The sequence below is a fragment of the Strongylocentrotus purpuratus genome, unplaced genomic scaffold (assembly GCF_000002235.5).
Source record: "Strongylocentrotus purpuratus isolate Spur 01 unplaced genomic scaffold, Spur_5.0 spur5_scaffold_10, whole genome shotgun sequence".
NCBI classification, from domain to species: domain Eukaryota; kingdom Metazoa; phylum Echinodermata; class Echinoidea; order Camarodonta; family Strongylocentrotidae; genus Strongylocentrotus; species Strongylocentrotus purpuratus.
Window position 1 is genome coordinate 23,319,859 of NW_022145595.1, and position 20,346 is coordinate 23,340,204.

Here is a 20,346-nt window from a genome sequence, read left to right on the forward strand (position 1 = left end):
GTCCTGAAAGTGTGTGTGTGTGTGTGTGTGTGTGTAATTGGGTTTTTACAGACGTGTATCAATCAGACATGATTACTTACGTCTGGGGATCAACCTTTAACGTCACCATCCAAAAGACGTGACTCAGTTTCGAACCGGGGTCGCCTGAGTCAGTTTGTAGGCGAAGACAGAGAGCTGAACAAGTGAACGTGCCGCCAGACCAACTCACATCTCCCTAAAGGAGTGATGAACTAGCTTATAAATGCTGAGACAGTGTTACAAGATGCCTGTTCATGTACACACCTCTATATGTAATGTAGGTATACTCACTATTGAATTGGCATAAGTTTCCACTGTACTGGGGCAGACATGTACACAGCCTTGATCCATCCAGTTGTGATACGCAGGTTCCCGCATTCAAACACTGATTCACAAAGCACAAATCTACAACAAAAAAGGACAAAATAATGGAAGTGTTAAGTACATGACAGACCTGTGCGAGAAGCATGTCTTATGAAACAAATATGATATCAGTACATTCTCGGTTAATACATGATGTTTTTTCTCAGAAATAAGAGACCTGTGAAGGGCCTTTGAGTTTATCAACTAAATTCTGACTACATGAATGTTTTCTTCCTATGGCGGTGCATTCTTCTTACCCATATCTAGTCTTGATTAGCTCCATGACAACCCTATTAACACTGGTATGGCTGTACTTTGCACGGTTAAAAAATCTTGAAGCCTTTTGTATATCACATGATAAATAAAATGTGGCACAAGGAGAATATTGTGTGGCATATAAAGAGTTAAAGTGACAATCATAATATAAACCTTTAGGTAAGTCAGGAATCCCATGGCTTTTACAAGCCAATTGCTTGTCTGATTATCAAGATATTTATGATTAGAACACTACAGTCTGTTGGGGAAAATGAGTATGGTAAAACCGGTCACTCAAAGTTTTTTTCTTTTTTGAGGCATGATCATATTGAAGCAAAATTTGTTTAGGCCTTCAATATTACACCACATCACAGCCACTAATAACATGTATGGCCATGCATCTCAGATTTAACATTGTTAAACACAACCTTTAAAGGAACAATAATATTTGGCAGAGCAGTCTCTTTCTTACCTTCAGTTTGGCAGTTTACTCCTTGGAAACCACCACGGCAGTTACAGGTGTATGATTGACCAAACTGATCTGATGAGCAGGTACCCTGATTCAGGCAAGGGTTTGGGAAGCAAATATCTACACACAAAAAAAACAAAAACATGAATGATAAAGCATACAAACAATGATAATGATAATAATGTTATGTACTCATATTGGACCATCTGGTAAAACTATGAAATTAATGAAAGAAAGGAGATGGCAAAATAGATTACAGAATGATACAAATTGTGCTGAATTACATTGAGGTATTGTATGCTTTGAAAGAAAGACTGCCTTCAGGTTAGACTTAACAGATATCAATTTTCTTAGGAATGTATATGAGCTAGTAGTTGGTTCTATAACATGATGTAACATCTGGAAAAGGCTTGGTTTGAAAAGAGATGACCTTGTTTTCTACGAGCCGGAACAATATGAGAATTGAGATTATCAGTATATATAGGGGGGGGCAGAACCATGTACTGCTTTCCAACTAATAAGCAGAATATTATATTAGATCTCTGACTGCTAGCCGATATAATCCCACAGGAGAAATTCTTGACTTCATAAATATGAAAATGATTCCTTTGCAGCATTTGATTGAACTTATTTTTAAGACATCCTATTTTCTTTTTATTATCATAAATACATTTTGACATTTCAAAAAGCACACACAAGAGTTTCTACTTGAGGGTACTTGTATCTCTTGGTTTGATTTTCTATCTGATTTTCTTTATTTTTTCACTCAAATATCCACAAATTAGAATGACATATATAAACCATACAGTATTACAATGTATAATAGAACAAATGAATTATACAAGTAACAAAATACTGATAAGTATGTATGTAATAAAATTAGTTTACAGAGCACATTTAAGTCTGAGAATAAGACGAAATATTTTATAGTGCTTGATTTAACTGAGAGGGGATAAAAAGAGAATCTCAGAAAAGCTAGGCTTGTTGAGCGAGATTCTTCTGACAGACTGACCTGAATACTGGCAATTAATGCCTTTGAATCCTTGTGGGCAGAGACATTGATAGGATGCTAAGATGATGTCAGGTAGACAGACTGCTCCATTCAAACAAGGAGACTCCAGTATGCAACGATCTGAAAGGTCAAAGGTCATAATATAATCAATTATTCTGTGTCTAATAAAATACCGACAGAGAGATAGACATTGTAATGATTATTGCATTCTGGTGTATATACAAAATGTAGATCTTCCGGAACAAATTTGTTTTGAATGAAAAGAGTTTCAAACTAAGCTATTACTTATTTATGAGAAAATGAAAAACATAGTTATGATAAACAAGGAGCTAAAAAATACAGACAAAAGGTTGCCAGATAAATTGTTAAAAGCCCTTTACACAATAATAAGTTAAGTATTTTACCATTAAGAAGATATGTATCTTGTATTGATAACACTGAAGTTAAATTACATTTGTTTTTACTATTCTATTTTGAGGTTAGAATGTACATGTAAATAAACACCTCAATTGAGGCACACAAAAAACTCTTTATCTGTACAAGCAGAGAGGAAGCCCAATGGCTCAACGGTAGAGCAGTGGTCTCATAACTGGAAGGTCGAGAGTTCAAAATCAATTTCAATGTGCTTAAGCTCTTTGGTAAGGCAATAATGCTCATTACCAAGTTCCTTGGAAAGGACTAGATAAAGCCATTGTTCCCCGATTCCTTATTTACAAGCATACTCATGCTTCCATAGCAGTCATGGTGAAAAACAATTTTTTTAAAATAATACGAGGCGATGCCATTCTGGCGCCAAGCATATGATGTGATCTCACCTCTGTTCTGGCATCTTTGACCACTATAACCATTAGTACAGGTACACTGGAAAGAGGAACTCTGTCCAATGCGACTGCATGCTCCACCATTGGAACAAGGGAAAGAGTTGCACGGATCTACAAAGGATGTGAGCATAAGATATCAATCCAAGTCAAAATTAAAAGCTCATTTCAAATTCTTAATGGCATAAAAGATCAGGGGTGGTATTCTGAAAGCTATTTAATTTTTTATTAAAAGTATGGTTATTATCATAACAAATCTAAAATAGGAAAAGTCATAGGTTGACTTATCAAAATAAACAAAACTTAACACTAAATATACCAGTTCACAGAAAACTATACAGACAAGAAGGAACTCCTTTAACTTCCGTTTATATTGTCTGATTTTGGCTTTCTGCTCTTGCGATTTAGTATGATACGTGCATGACGAAAAAGCTGCTATTCTTCGATTTTGTACCATCAACCCTCTCTGTAATAATGATGCCATTTACTTCTATATGTCAACTTTTGCAACGGATATGATATTGCTTATTATCATAATTATCAACAGTAGTTATATTAATTCTTTTAGTACAGAAAAGGATAAAAGTGACATACCTGGTGGTATATTGCACAAGAAACCGGTGTAGCCATTGACACACAAGCATTGGAATGTCCCATCATTATCTCCCAGGCAGGTTGCTCCATTCAGGCAGGGGTTGACAGGAAGGCAGGGATTTTCTGCATATTGGAATTTAAGTCAGGTTCATTTCTTGCTGTCAAATATTTGCTCTTGGGGATTATTGATCCATAATTATTATTCTGAATTGTATATATATGTATTTGTATAGGCATTTGTGTTGGTGTTGGTGCGTGCATTTGTGTTTGTGCATCTGTGTTTGTGTTTATGTTCATATTCACATTTTTATTTGTATCAATTATGAAAGTATAAGCACACTGTGCACAAATATTTTGTATTTTGTTAAACAAACCACAAGTTTAAGAGACAAATAAATGAAAAACAATATGGACAATACAAAAATATAAAGTTGATAAGGGGAATTCCCATAAACATATGAAGCAGGATTAGTTGACCTACACGTACACGTAGCAGGATTATAAAATTGGTATCTGGCGCCTTTTATGGTGGGTCGGTGGTGCTGGGTAATGAACTGGATGGCAACATAAGGTTAGAATGTTAAGGTTTCTGTCACCTGTTTGACATTGGAATCCGACCCATGCAATGGGGCAATTACAGATGAATCCACCTCCCTGCTCTACACATGCACCACCATTAAAGCAAGCATTGGATGAACACGGTGATGGGGCTGCATGGGGAAAGATTAGAAACCGTTGTAATAAAACATCAACAGATATTCAAGTTACTATACAACAGATATTTGCCCAGAGCAATGGGGCGTTTGCACATGAATCCATCTACCGGTACCTGCTCAATACATGATATGTGGTACGGGATAAAGCATAGACAAGGATTTCCTCACTAGTACTGACTGTACATAAAGTCAGGAATATGTTAGGAACCTATTAATATAAAACATAGACATAAGTTAAATTACAATTATACAAGGGAGGCTGTAGGGGTGTGCTAACAGTTAGGAAACCATTATCATAAAGCATAGACATAAATTGTATATTTACTATAAAGGAGGGAGGCTGTACATAGTGTCAGGGTATGGGAAAGTTAGGAAACCAATGTTAAACATTGCGATAAACCGTGACAGAGATTTCCCAACATGTAATGATTGTACATGATAAAGGGGATAAGAATGTTTGACAAAGCATAGCCATTGGACAATATATCAGGCTATACATCAACATAGCATGAACATAATCGTGCATTAAGAGGTGAAGATACAGAAGGGCTACAGCTTAAAGCTTGATATTGAGTTCATAACAAAGTAGTACGGGTTGACTTATAAGGTATAGAGAGGGGGCAATAATAATAGAAGGAATGGGGTGGAGATTTTCCAGCTCAAAATTTGTTAGATCGGTTCACCTGGGGAAGAATATATCTGTGTCCATTTCATACCTGTGCATTGTAGCAACTGACAGTATCTAGTGTTTCCATCTAGAGTGAAAGGCACTGACGTTCCAGGATTCGCTTGAAGATCAAAACACACGTAGGTGTTTTGAGTACATTCCACATTTGTCAAGTCCAGCTGTCCCTGATGATCAAATAAGATAAGAGGGGATTCTTCTTTAATAGCACTATCAAAAGAGGCTGGATGAACAAGGGAGATTCACACGACTGTCAATTAAGTTAAAGCCCCACTGTACTACTTATAGCTACTTGCGCCCTCTATATAGCAAACAATGCCTAATCGGTGCCTGTTGGTCCCCCATGATCTTCTTTTTCTTACGTTAATTAAAGAGCTGAGTTGATGAGATAGCCACCTGTCAGTGACCTTGCTGTGTGGTCTAATCCCTCCTAGCTAAACTAGTTCTGACGGTCTTTAAAAGAGGCTGGTCTAACAAGGGAGGTTCACACGACTGTCAATAAACTTAAAGTTTAGGTCATCGTTTTTTAACTTATCTAGGAATATCCTGTAGTTAAAGACTGTGCAGACACACTCGCGGTTATGAAAGTTTACTTGAAGTTATAAACCACAAGTGATCTAATGATTAGTGCACTAAAGTGATGTGTCGTGCGGATGCAATTGACTTTGAGGTTACATGTACGTCAGCTCCTAGTTCAAATGACTGCTTGCCTGGTTTGTAGTATAAAACTTTGAATACCTGTTGTTGAACCTCTCATTGTTACTGGATCACCCACCCGACTCATATCACATTTATGAGGTGACAACAATTTTGTAATTTACCACGTATATACATGTACATATAAATTTTCTTTCCATGAAGTTTCATATTTATACCTTAAAAGGTCTTACTTTCCAAATCATGAATGTGTTTTGAACTTGAGTAAGAAGGACAAACTTGTCCAAAAATACATGTACATACACAGTATCCCACTTAACCATTTAAATCTGCCTAAGGCCGTGAGTAGTTTTATCAAATATGAAGAAGAAAAAAATCAAAGCATGCAATAACTTGTATTAAGCAAGTGGTGACTTTGAAATATATCTTCATTTTGAAGCATAAACCAACAAAAAAACCTAGCTCTGAACGTCCCTTCACTCTCTCTCTCTCTCTCTAAGTGCTATATCAATTGATTTTGGCGATCATGCTGTTCCACAACCCCTCGGTTCCTAGCCTTCTCTATTAACACCACTCCCAGTTCTTTCACTCTTTTCTCTTTCAAGTGTCTTGAAATCAGATAAATATGGGAGCAACATTTAATTCCATACCTGAATATTGGTGAACTCCAGAGATCCCCCTCCCACCAAGTCCAAGCCGGCCTGGGTACCCAGCGTGGCCAGCTGCTGGGACGTGCTGTCAGATGGGTTGCCGTTGTTGGTAGGACTGGTATAGACCTGGATCTGCCACAGGTTGTTGCCGTTGATGCTGGCGGAGGCCGGGCTAGCATTGGCGGTGAAGTCAAAGGTGATGAGGTTGGTCTGGCCGCTGGTCACGGGGAATCCACCATTGATGCTTGCAAACACACTGTTGATAGTCACACCTTAAAATGCAAAATACCACAAAAAATAAACGGTATTTATTCATTTACTCACAGTTCATGTATCAGATTGTATTAGATGTCAATAATGAGTCAAAAGTCCTTTTTGTAATGCATTTTAGCCAATCATGGTTCTATATCACAGCTCTAATTTTCAGCTTATCCTTACATCTCCTTCAGGAGCATTTGATTTGGAAAAATACAAAATTAAAGCAATATAATAATAGTCAATAAAATACTGTTATTATATTGTTTCAATTTAACAAAACATAAATATATATAATAGTTCTGTCAGGCTTGCGCTTTTTGATATGCTGCAGGATGAATTGGGGCACGGCATTTAGGATTCTACAAATGTCCATGCATAAGTGTCTGCTTTTTATCTTTATCACAAAAATATTGCAAAAGCAAATATTGATTGTTGGCTTGCTCTCACCATTGCAGGTAACTTGCACGCACGTTACACTTCTTGGGGGCACGATGTCGAAGTCCATACTTGGGTTGGGGCCCTTGGTGAGTTCAGCGCAAAAATACTGGAACTCGCTGCAGTCAATGTTCGACAGGTCCACGTTGGAGGCTACATTCTGGATTTGTGTAGTGATGCCTGCAACCGCTGAGATGGAACCCTGGCTGTTGGTGAGGGGGATGTTGTTCCTCAAGCCTAGACGGGTGCCTGAACCATCAGGCTGGTTGCTGACAAAGGTGTTGATGGACCTGTGGTCAAGTGGTAGAAAGAGAGCATGATGCGTTGCTACCTTTAGAAATGAAGCTGAGTACTGGGTCCACTTGCATAAAGCGTTTTCTAATAACAGTTAATAACTAAATTATTCATACTCTTACCAAGTTTTGTAATTTGTTTAAGTATGTGAAGAATCAATTTGCCCCAATATATAAGTTTCTTGAGAATCTGACATATAAATGTATACATCTTAAAATATTGAACAACAACTGTAATTCAACCAGTTTACCTTTTCTTCTTGAGGTATGAAAAACAATTTACAAGGGGTATGAATAATTTAGATGTTAACTGTAAATGGAATTGTAGAGGTGTCATAGTCAAATGGAAACACTTGACTGAAGATGCAAAGGTTGTGGGTTTGAGCCCGGCACAGCACTAATGTCAGTTGGCAAGAATTTAATCTACATTTGCCACTCTCCACCCAAGTGTTAAATAGGTACTGGTAGGAAGGAATTCCTAAAATGCATTGAGCATTGAAATCCGTAGCAGAGCTAGAGCCAGGGTAATATTGAAGTATCTTGAGGTGCTCAAGTGGGTATATACGCTTTAACAATATCCAATATTATCATTACTAGGATTCATGTAAGAGGACCAAGGCCATGCAATTATATTGTGTAAGAATGTGTCTAGAAGTTATATAGCAAAGGTTGATTATTAATTACCAAGGAAATTGTGGTAACAACATTTTGGTAGTTGGTGCATTAAGCAGATTAAATAGCGATAGAGTGCTTAGGAAGAATAAGATTCTAGTTTTGTTTAACAAAAAACAAAAACTTACCACAAGTTTGTTCCTGATGCGCTTCCGCCAGCAGGGTCACTGACAATCCCTAGGTGGAACTGGACTGTGTTTGTTGCAGTGTTCTCATCGAAAATGAAACCAGAGAGGAGAGCGAGGTTGAGCCGTGTTACGTCCACTCCTGAAATGGTGGTATATATTAGGAATAGAAACATTAGTGGATACCAGGGCCCTGTTTCACAAAACTTGTCATCAGTGACAAATGACAGTTTTTTTTATAAGCTACTGAAATGCTTGCTTCTGATTGGTTATCAGCAGATTTGTCACCGATTCTTGTCATCTGTCATTGAAAAAAGGCTTTGTGAAATGGGGCCCAGGTTAAATAATCCCTCCAGCACCACCTTCGGTGTTAGAGGCATAAAAAAGGGTTTAAACCTTTTTAGCTTTAATAAATTAAAGAGTTCAAAATTGCACAGTGTCATGAGAACTGTACAGTATACTTTTTTTCCTTCAAATCTACATTCATTTTAAATGACATCACGCAAAACTCATTTTATGATGAAAATATATTTGGTTTCTATTAAAACAGAGGCAAAAATAGACCATGTTGGTTTTTGCACAATTTTCAAAAGTCTATCGAGTGTGCAAGATATGATTTGCATTTTATTGAGTTGCATGTACATGTACAGTGTGCAGACACATCCATAGACTTTAGCACATTGAGCAACAACATAGAAATTCACTTTTTATAAACTTTTTTCCATCTGAAATAAGTTAGTTAGTTTCACATACCTCTACAGTTAGATGGCGTGCAGCCAACCAAAGACCCTCCGAGTAGGAAGTTAGGATTTGGGTTCTGCCCCTTGGCGACCCTAACGCAGATATAAGGGATGTCGGAGCAGGACAAGTCCCTCACGTTCAGGTTGATGTCGACATCAGTGATCGTCGCCTGTCCACCCGAAACCAGACCGACCCCCGATTGTGCGATATTGAGGAAGGGGGTCGTTTCTGAGCCTGGGGTCCCCCCAAGGCCGTTGATGGAGGTGCTGGGGTAGATGGTGACCTGCCACAGGCCTGACCCTGCGATGCTGTTGCCAGATGGGTTGCTGTTCAGCTCCACATTGACATTGAGGGGGTTGGTCTCGGAAGCCTGACGCAACGTTCCAGAATTGATCAGAAGCCGCACAAACTGCATTATGACACCTAATCAAAATAGAACAAAAAGCAATATTAATAATAATAACTATAATATTAATAATAATAATAATATCATTAATAACATTAATGATTAATGATAATAATAATGAAAATAATAATAATCTTAATAAAAATCATAGCAATAATCATAATTACAATAATAATAATAATAATAAAAATATAACTGTTTCTTAATGAGCGCTTTTACAACAAACCTTTTAGAATGCTGTTACACTAAAGATATAATGTACACAAATTTGGGAACAATAACATGCTTGCATGAATCATTCAAAAACTGTGTAAGGAGCTTCAGATTCACTCGAATTCTTTGTCACATAATATTTGAATCCCACAAATTTTGTAGCACCAAGATTTTCGCAAATTCACATACCATAAACAACGTTGTTGCACTTTTCTTTCTCGTCATTAAATGCCATATCAGGGGTAATACACAGAGCTAGAATTTGGCCAGGCTCAACTAATACAGTAACGAGTGTCATATCCCTAATACATACAAACTTACAAAGGAAATGGCTACAATTGATAAATCATGAAAGTTTCTGGTTCGTACAGTAAAAGAGAACCCACCTGTATCACTTATCTGACATTGGTCTCCCTCCCATCCAAGAGTGCACGTGCATGTGAAGAAGGTTTGGAAGTTCTGACAGACTCCACCGTTTTGGCAGGGGTTGCTGTTACACACATTGATAGCTGCAGATGTCAAAGGTCAAGGGTTAAAGTGCATAGTATGTTACTTTGATAACAATAGCATCATCATACACTGAAGTCCTGATAGGTCACAATATTTGTACAGGGGGTGCTTGCTCACACATTGGTAGCTGCAGATGTCAAAGGTCAAGGGTAAAAGTACACAGTATGTATGTTACTTTGATAACAAGAACTTCTGACAATTTCCATGATTCTAACAACTGCTGGCTACACAAAATACTAGCAGCGAATGTCAAAGGTCAGAGTATCATCATACAATGAAGTCCTGATAGGTCACTCCATTTGGACAGGGGTTGCTTGCTTGCTCTTACATTGGTAGCTATAGGTGTCAAAGGTTGAAATGACTATATGTTACTCTAATAATGAAGCAGTACTCCATGTCAAATCTGACAATTTTCCACCATTCTAACAGGGCATTGCTTGCACACAGATCAATGAATTTGAAGGTAGAAGGACACAATATTTTCTGAAATGAACATATGAATGACACATTTATCAATGGTGCACTGTCCATGCACAGGCAAAGTCTTGAAATAAACAACAAACAAAACCAACACAATGCCCTGTCACTTCTGGAGAATGATATACATGTACTTGTATCAGTACCCAACCATAGCATCAATTTTTATTAACAAATCTTGACCCACACATAACTATATTATTTGCTGCCCAATTCTTTACTCCATGCAAAACATGAATATGGAAAGAATCATCTGAAAAGTGAGTTTTTCATAACAAAAGCCCAACATTGGTTTCTCATGGGCCAAAACTGTTAACAGGCATACCTGTGTATAGCGGCAAAGAAAAGACTTAAAACTGAACTTACAAGTTTGACAGAAGTTACTAGTCCACCCAGGTGCACAAAGGCACTGATAATTCAATCCTGACTCCAGGCATGTAGCTCCATTGAGGCACTGGTGGTTATCGCAAGGATCACGATCTGAAACAGAGAACAACGTTTGACTCGAAAGATTCAGATATCGCACTATACAGAATTGATGAGAAATACTATGCTCAAAATATTAGACATTTGAAATCATTCACATTGACTATCTATTATCATCATCTTGTTTGAACACACTGTAAAAGCATTTCCTTTTATTGATAGTAATGCCACTTTTCAAATTTTTCAACAGAATAAGATGGCTTCCTCTATCCCATTGCTGAGTACTTCCAACTTTCTCTATGCTTGAAAAAACAGACTATTGGGGATACCATAACTTTGCACTTTAGTAACTCAAGTCTCAAGTGGCTATTGTAATACTATCATCACTCATGAGCTGTAGAAACGTTGCAGTCCTTTAGTCTAAGCCTGAATAATTTTGTCTTCATAAATGATTTATCCATTTTGTAAAGCCTGTCTTCTAACATCATGAAATTATGACAGCCAGCACGGTTTATAAAAAGGATACGCTGGAACAATTAATGAGGGAAAACTTTGCTTTTATTTGCTCAAGCTTAGTCTGAGCTATAAAGTATGTGTGATGTCAAAAAACGGGTGTCTGAAATTCAAGGTATCAAAACATAGGGTGTCTAAATTGTGGTAGGACACATGCTCATGCAATCACTCCGCTGTGATTTCCTAAAATAACAGAATTTGTAAATTCTACCCTAGACCCAACACTATACCTAACCCTTACCCTAAACGAAATGTTAACAATGGCAAATCCTAGAACTGGCGCTATACTTTCTGACAAAATAAGGCCCAGAGGAATAGTCACCAAAGCAAAGGACTGATCACTGTCTGAACAGGGGGGTGTTTCACAAAGATCCTAAGTTGAACTTATCTCTAAATTGGACTAACAATTATGGAAAGCCTTTGAAAATACTTTGTAAAAGTTATTTTGAAAGGCATTAAATGTTGATTTAAATCATACATATTTTCTATTATCTCGGAAATTCCATGTTCTTGATGTGGAATTTATGAAAAGTCTAAAATACTTGGAATTTTGCTTGGAATATTTTTTGTTTAAGACTACAAATGGCTCTCCATAATACTTAGGTCCAACTTAGAGTTAAGTTCGACTTAGGATTTTTGTGAAACACCCCCTGATCATTTCTTACCACTGCATGGGATGCTCTTGCAGGTCACTAAAGAGTTGGCTGTGGTCCCAGTGATAGTGAACTCGGGGTTGGACAACTGGTTCCTACTCAGTCTCAAGCACAGAAAAGGGATGTCTATGCATGCATAGGGTCTGAGGTCAAAGGTCGCCTGCAGGTTGTTCAGATTGAGGGGGCTCCCTGCAACGAGAGGCACACTGCCGGTCCCAAAGGGTAGGTTCACGGTCTGCAGCAGGGAGATGGTTCCCTGGCCGTTGGCGAGAGTGTTGGCAAAGATTTCCAGCTGCATGGAAAAATGGATACTTGTGATGTTACCAAGTTTTGATGTGTGTAAACATAGTATAAGTATTTCGAATGATTATATAAGTGCTTAAATAGAACAGTTTATCAACACATATAGGATCATATTCTTGGTAAGCCCAATATATTTGTCCGATCTTTCTATCTACCTACACTGTCGCTCATAAAGGTGGAATATTTTTTGTTTACCCCAATTTATGGAATTATTTTAAAAATAATTTAGAAATAATAGATGTAGATAATAGTATACATTCTCAGATTTTATTAAATTACAATTTGCCGATGTGTGTTTTGCGTGACTGTTAAAGCATGTGTATGCTACTATTCTTATCAGCTAGGGGACCTATGCCCTTAAGTCATAAAGGACAGTAATGAGGATTAATGCCCCACAAAAGGGCACTAATATAGCACATCGACACCCTTTTGTGGGGCATTAATCCTCATTACTGTCATTTATGACTTAAGGGCATAGGTCCTCTAGCTGATAAGAATAGTAGCATACACATGCTTTAACAGTCACGCAAAACACACATCGGCAAATTGTAATTTAATAAAATCTGAGAATGTATACTATTATCTACATCTATTATTTTTAAATTATTTTTTAAATAATTCCATAAATTGGGGTACACAAAAGATATTCCACCTATATTAGCAACAGTGTATATACATATATATATGTGTGTGCATGCTTATTTACTAGCTCCCACTAACTTGACCTCATGGATATAATAAAGCCCATCTGCACTAGTTTGGCCAGGAGGGATTAGACCTCCCTGCATGGTCACTGACAGGTGGTTAGCTCATCAAATCAGCTCTCAATTAACAGAAGAAAGAGGGGATAATGAAATCCAGACCTGCCCAAATATCACTAAAAAATACTTTCAATGTATTCACCTGTTACGTATGGGACACATCTATTTTTGGCTATACAGATGGGACATCACACATATTTATTTCATACTGATTTGGATTTGCTTACCTGCCACAGGTTTTGACCACTGACGCTGGCTGCAGAGGGCAGAGAATTGGCCACAAAGTCAAAGGTGAGGACGTTGTTGGAAGTGCTGGCTTGGAGGGGTTGACTGCTCCGAAGAGTGTAGTCTACATTATTGATGATAACTCCTGCAAAATACATGAGGGAATGCATTATAAAACAATTCAAATCTATTCTGCCCCATGTGTTAACAAAAAAACGTAACTATGACTTATCATTGTATTAAGTTTATAGCCTCACTAGAAGCTAAGATCATACATGAAGTAAACTGGCAGGTTTAAGACCAATTTATGTTTATTACACCAAAATACTCGTAAACATATGGGACACCCTAAGACCAAAGACTTGTCTTGCCCCAGTTTGTGATCTCAAGGCAATAATCCAAGAAAAAGGTATTACAAAATAACTCCAATTGAATCAGTTTTTATCTCAAGGCAATAATCCAAGAAAAAGGTATTACAAAATAACTCCAATTGAATCAGTTTTGCTCTGATCTGTAATGGAACATGCTTGGGATGGGGGGGGGGGGTGTTTATGCTTCTCTAATATGTTTTAGGTTTTATATGTATTCAAATTATAGTAGTTTATGTTGTATAATAACTGTTGATATCTTAATTTCTGGACCCCAGGGAAGAACAGTTTTGTTTATACTAACAAAGCTGAATGGATTATCCAGCCATTCACTATACTATTGATTTTACTATGTACATGCATTTTCTTTGTATTGTTTTTAATATTGTGATATGGAAAATAAATACCAGTACCAAAAAAATTAAAAGAACACCTTACAGCAGTTTGGGTGTACCTAATTTAAACATATGTGTCAGACCCGAAGCCTAATGACTTTAATGGTCACGTGGGTCTGGTGTACTTACGTTATTAAAGGACAAAGTAGTCCCTTGATTATTTATCTATAAATTGTTTGTGGGTAAAGTTAAATGTACACAGTGAAATTATGATACCTTCTCATGTATGTTTTATTGTTCTTTTTTCTAAAATTGATTATTATACTTAGTCCAGAAGGATGTGCATTCATGCTCGAAAAGTAGTCCTTCTGGACGTGCGCTATGTCAGGCAAGGACCTGATGGGCATTTTATATAACGTACATTCGTCCACTTGCTTTAAGCGAAGCTGGTTGTTTCACTCTACACCATCCGACACGCTTAAGTATAAAGCCGTCAATGTAGCCTGTTTGTGTTGCACTATTTATACGGCCGATGAGGTGGGGGTCCTTATATACACCACGCTACAAAGCTACACATGTAGGCTATACAGACTGATGACGTAGTATTTCTTACCCGTGTGACACTTAGTCTAGGGGGTTTCTGTTTAATTCATTTATATAACAAATAAACCACCACTGAAATTCACCATGGCGTCCCATACTCTTCATTTCGTTTGGCAATGATTTAAAACAGTGGAGCACGAGCCCTACAAGCTGAATTTGGTTTTAAAATGGTAACGATAATACATTTAAGTATCATATGATTAGGGTCTAGGAGTGAGTAATATAAAAAGTGAGGCCACACTTGCCTTGACACTGGACTGGAGCACATGATGTCATCACACTTTCGTCTAAACCAGGAGACGGTGAAAGTGAGAAAAGCGGGTTAGACGCTGGGTTTCGCGAGAGGATGGCGCATACATATTGGGCGTTTCTGCACATCGTTGACGACAGGTCAACAGTTCCGGAGAGTCCCTGCAGCGTGGTTGTAAGACCAGGCGAAATGATGTCCGTTCCCGACTGGAAGGGTGTCAGGACAACCTGACAAAGTACCAAAGAGTAATAATAATAAAGATAACTGTTTCTTACACAGAGCTCGACAATTTACAACTGACCAAAGCGCTTGCAATACTGTTATTACCCCAGCTACTGGATTTAATTACTATTCCCCACATTACAGTGTACATTCTCCACTCCCTTAGGAGCATTCCAGCTGGTCGCCTTTTTATGGGGGCACACAATCCAATCAAATTGACCCTTGCATCCTATTGGGTACCCATTTAGCACCTGGCTGGAGAGGAGCAATGTACGCATTAGAGATAAAAATGCTTTGTACCGAGTACATCATGTTCGTGGAGCTATTGAGATATAGTGGGTTCTTTTCAATTGACTTTCAATCCAACGGTTGTGGGTTCAAATCTCAGCCCGGCACTAACGTCATTTGACAAGACATCAATCTGCATTTGCCACTCTCCACCCAGGCATAAATGGATGCTGCTAAGGATGCTGCATAATAGCAAGGGGAAGTGAGAAAAAGGCAACTTTGCCTCACAAAGGCCCCTACACATACAAAATTTTCTTTGTTGGAGAAGACACAAAAATGTAAAGCACAATATCGTCTTTATTTTATCGTATATTTTGGAAACGTAGTTTACACCATCATAAGTTAACGATGCTTTGTGATGATGAAACGTAACTTACCGATGAGCTGGGAGAAGAAACGCCAATTCCTGAAATGTCACTTGTGCTGTAATAAAGATCGACTGCCCACAGGTTGTTTCCTATCACTCTGCCACCCTCCGGATTGGTGCCGATGTTGAGGTTAAAGGTCACCTGATGCGAGTTCCTTCGTTCCACGATGGGGTTGCCACTGGTTACGGAAATGGACGTGGACGTGACTTCCACACCTGGTGTGCACATGAACAAGGGTCAAAGATCAGGTTTCAAACATTGTATAATTCTGCCTCATAAAGGAATATACAAAAAAAAAGGACAACTACCCCCTAGGATATTTGTCCAGGGGGAGTTGTCCTGGAGGATGGTTGTCTTAGGGGGTAGATGTCTGGGGGGGGGGGGGGTAGTTGTCCTAGTGGTTATCCTAGGGGTGGTTGTCCAGGGGGTAGGTGTCCTAGAACCGTATGAAGCTATCCATAGCAAGATAGCATTTTATCCCCAAAATCTATTATTGCTCCTGGTCCTAAACAATATCAATGCTCCATATCATATCACTTTCCTCACACTTTGAAGACGGAGCTGGACACTAATCAAGGTGAGGGTTCAAAGCTATATAACAACTTTGTCTACTGGATATTCAGTCCTAGATGTGACATTTATTCAAACATTTCATCTTAGAATTAAGAATCTCTTGATTATGACGATAACTGCAAATGGTAGGGATACCAGAAAGTAACATTATTTGATGGTTGTAGCAAGAAATTCTACATTTTTGGACAATTTTTTTTTTTAAAGGGATATGTGGTTAAAGATGCATTGGAGGGAATCACCCTATTATAAAACTATTCCTATTTCCTGAATTGTCTATTTTCCTATAATGTTAATTGCAGCTACAGAATCAAATAAAAGTTGGAGGGTCAAGTGTGACCCCATACAAATACAAGATGGAGATCATTGTTGCCTTCTGAAAATTGTCAGCATAAATTCACTGTGATAATCCTTTAAAAATGCTTCTAGATAAGAGGATTAAGAGTAAGATTCTATAAGGTGAACCCTGCTTTCCTTGAAAAACATACAAAAGTATTTTATAGTTGTACGTTTTCAGGAAATTCTTTAGCATGTTGGTGTTGAAAATGTACAATTGAGAGTTTACCTCTGCATGTGATCGGCTGGCATGCAACCTGCGGTGGCTCAGACAAGAAGAAATCTGGGCTGGGGTTATCGTTTTTTTCCACCAGAGCGCAAAAGTAGGGGATCTCGGCACATCTGGTTCCCGAGTTCAGGTTCCACTGCGCACTGATCCCCTGAAGGACAGTATCCTGGCCTAGGATCACATCTGCCCCTGCTTGGAACTGATTGAGATTCACCTGGGTCTCACCAACCCTGGTACCCGCTCCATTGGGGTTGGTGCTGCCGAAGACTGTCACTTTCCAAAGATTGGAGCCAGACACGCTTCCCGCGGTAACCCTCGGGGACATGGTTATGTCAAAGCCAATATTCTGGTTAGGGAATCCCTCACGCAAGGTACCCCCAGAATTAATTGCCAAACGGGTGGAGAAGATTTCCACTCCTGAACGAAAGAAACAAAAAAGTTAGAATTTGAGCTTTTTTATCACAGAACTTTGTTGATCTCACATTAACCTTAACCACATGTATCATTTTCTTATTGTCCATTTTCAGTTTTACAAATGTATGTCGCTTCATGGTGACTTGGTGATTTCTCTACAGCCTTGATCCAAATTTTAATTCTACAGGCCGTATCGTCCCCCATCTTATTGACTACTTTGAACAGTCGAGTTTGATTGTTTGTAATAATTGACAACATATCCATCAATGTCACATTGTCACCGTAATAATCACAGCATTGATTCATAATAATGTTCACCATGCATAAATCTGGTCCATGTTATAAAAAGAAAAATCCTAGCAGGCTATAATCTAACTACTGTTGGCAATAAGATACATACCCACGCATGGGACAGCTGCGCATCCAACCAGGGCCTGTTCATTAGGGTCACCAGTAAGAGCGAAGTCAACCGAAGGATTGGCACCACGCCCAATTGTTGCACACAGGTAATTCATTTGTGAGCACACCGCCTGTCCGACTAAAAATTGTCCCTGGAGATTATTGATCTGCGAAGGGGTCGGCGGCACCCACGAGACCTGGCCCTGCTGAACGTTGAGGACTATTTGGTTCTCGTCCAGTCGTGAACCAGCGCCCGTAGGGCTACTGCTCAAGAATGTATCCACACGCCACAGCCCACTTCCGATCACATTTCCGACCGACAGCGCAGAGGGTTCGAACCGGAGGTTAAATGAAACTGTTTGAGTCTCTCTTCCCTCGACAACATGGGCACCTGCCGCCAGGAATGGAAGTGTATTTTCCACCAGTACAACCGCTGTGATCAGGAAAGAAGACATTCATTAATTAGATTTTATCAACACCTTTAGAGTTTGTTAAACAAGTAATGTGATAAACACTTCAAACAAATATATGTACATAGCATTTAGCAACGGGTAATGTGTGTGATGTGTAGTTTTAAATAATGTCTGACAAAAAATTATCATTTTGATATTCTACTCACTCGGCAATCGATTTAATCTATCCACCAAAAGAATGGGAAGGGACCCACAAAACATTCATTAATCTATTCATTATGCTTGAAAAGTATCAAAAAGCCTGCCACAGAAGTCAGGCAGCATTCATTCATTTTTATTGCGCATTTGAACTGATTTCAATTATTTAGTTATTGTATTATCCTGTATATTAGGAGAAAATCTATAAGTTTGTTGTATATATTGTAATATATTGAGGATATTCATTCTTTTTATGCATGGTGGGAAGAATATTAGTTTAGAAATGTTCCTTGAAAAGGATTGCTTTTCAAACACCCTCATGTTCAAAATATTCTGAGAAATAGTTTGGACCAAATCATTATGCCACATGTGTGTCTAGTCCATACACATTTCTGTGCGCAGTGCATGTGACTTTCAGCAAAATTGAATTTCAGACCCATTTAACATACACAAATTCTCATGTTCCCCATGATTAACTTTTGCCATTGCTTCTAGAGAGTGGTTTTCTCAGTGATGTTGCTTGACGAGAACTCATCCTTATCTTTAAATGTAGCCAGTTGAATATGATTACCTTGTCCGCAAAACTCTCCACTGAACTGCACTGGACATTGGCAGGTATAGGTAATTCCGCTAGGTACGCAGATGGCACCATTTCGACACAGATTGTTGATGCAAGGGTTGGAGTCTAAAAAGATAGGAGAAATAATACTCATGGCAAATAAGTGTGGCAAAAGATAGAACCTGTGACAACTATAGTTGAATCTCAATTCGTTATCTTTCTTTTCTTCTTCCATATTTTCAACCATTTTTGTTCTATTATTTGATGAAATCCAATGCTTTTGTATCAGGTTTATATAAAAGTATACATATATTTTTTTTCCATTTTGAAAGAGCCTCATAGCAAGTTGTACAGCAATATCTAACAAATTAAGCTGTATTACATATTTGGGTGATTCAGATACAGATTCGAATTCAAGAGATATATATTTTCTCCTCGTTATCAAATGAATACAAAATTAAATTGACATAATACATGGGAGAAGGAGATTAGATTCCTTGGCACTTCGCTGCTTGTGACGGGGTCACTATAACGATAAATACTGACATACAGACAAACACAGTGATGATATTGCCGTCGCCCTACAAGGGTTATTATTATTATAATCATTTTCACCATTATCATCTTCACCATCAGTATCACCATCATCATCATTAGGATATATTTATGTAGCCAGTAAATATTTACAAAGCATTGTCATCAGCACACCACAGCGCTTGAACTACTTTAATTCTTTTTTGCTCTCTTGGCAGTTGGCAAAAACAAAGTATCATTGCTTTCACCTAGCTAGACTGGGGATTTCAGTCATTCGTGGATGACGCACCGTTTTTGAAAAAACATCATAAAATTAGAAAATGGCGTAACATAGCTGAATATGACAGTCGGGTGCGGGCGCGCGCGTGTGTTAAGTTAGCGATTGTAATCTTAGTTTACGTGCACCCCACCGTCGGTATGGTATGCAATTGTACTGTACTGCAGTTCGCCGTGAATCCTAAGAGAATGTGCATATTATAAGTATTTGTTTTTTAGGAAAAATACTCCAAAAAAGATAAGAAAATTGACACAAAACAGGTAACAAATACAAACATATCGACTTTTAAATCATGACCTTTATTTAGACATTTTGATGAATACTTCATTTACTTCATTTTGGGTACGTTTAAGTAGGGTATCTCCACGCCAGAGTTGAGGGTCACAGTTTGGATAGACTTCTGAACTAGCGCCTTAGTTTCTCCCAATTGTTAATTCCTGCCTCTCAGCACGTAGCGCGAGAGGGCAATACGCATTTAGCACCGACTCATGTGTTGCTGGAGTGGGTTCCGCATACGCGGCACGCGGCATCCATTACAAGACACGCGTGAAAATATATATGTGGGACTACAATCAGTAAATTCACTTTCACTACTCGGTCATTTTAGAAATGTCACCAACAACAGAAGTTTCAAATACTATTCTACTTACTCAGTGAGTTAAGGAACTGGTTTATCTAGCTATCATCATAAATATTGATTTTGAAATCCATCGCAACGCTAAAAATCAACGCTTT

General features: G+C 38.2%; 1 protein-coding gene across 6 annotated transcripts in view; it reads right to left on the minus strand.

Moving 5' to 3' along the window:
• The window catches only part of LOC594236 (cadherin-23), a 154,448-nt gene that overhangs the window by 113,533 nt on the left and 20,569 nt on the right, over positions 1-20,346 (minus strand). For 5 of the 6 annotated variants that reach the window (XM_030979822.1, XM_030979819.1, XM_030979818.1 and 2 more), the window contains exons 5-24: positions 18,813-18,926; positions 17,632-18,063; positions 16,818-17,234; positions 15,692-15,897; positions 14,800-15,031; positions 13,251-13,393; positions 11,972-12,251; positions 10,734-10,847; positions 9,767-9,889; positions 8,774-9,184; positions 8,024-8,162; positions 6,943-7,220; positions 6,238-6,509; positions 4,962-5,097; positions 4,126-4,239; positions 3,530-3,652; positions 2,933-3,049; positions 2,118-2,237; positions 1,109-1,225; positions 310-423 (exon numbers count right to left, since the gene is read on the minus strand). In XM_030979822.1, the coding sequence (XP_030835682.1) occupies positions 310-423; positions 1,109-1,225; positions 2,118-2,237; positions 2,933-3,049; positions 3,530-3,652; positions 4,126-4,239; positions 4,962-5,097; positions 6,238-6,509; positions 6,943-7,220; positions 8,024-8,162; positions 8,774-9,184; positions 9,767-9,889; positions 10,734-10,847; positions 11,972-12,251; positions 13,251-13,393; positions 14,800-15,031; positions 15,692-15,897; positions 16,818-17,234; positions 17,632-18,063; positions 18,813-18,926 (4,002 nt within the window). The remainder of the gene's footprint in view (positions 1-309; positions 424-1,108; positions 1,226-2,117; positions 2,238-2,932; positions 3,050-3,529; positions 3,653-4,125; positions 4,240-4,961; positions 5,098-6,237; positions 6,510-6,942; positions 7,221-8,023; positions 8,163-8,773; positions 9,185-9,766; positions 9,890-10,733; positions 10,848-11,971; positions 12,252-13,250; positions 13,394-14,799; positions 15,032-15,691; positions 15,898-16,817; positions 17,235-17,631; positions 18,064-18,812; positions 18,927-20,346) is intronic. The other variant, XM_030979823.1, reaches the window with a different exon arrangement.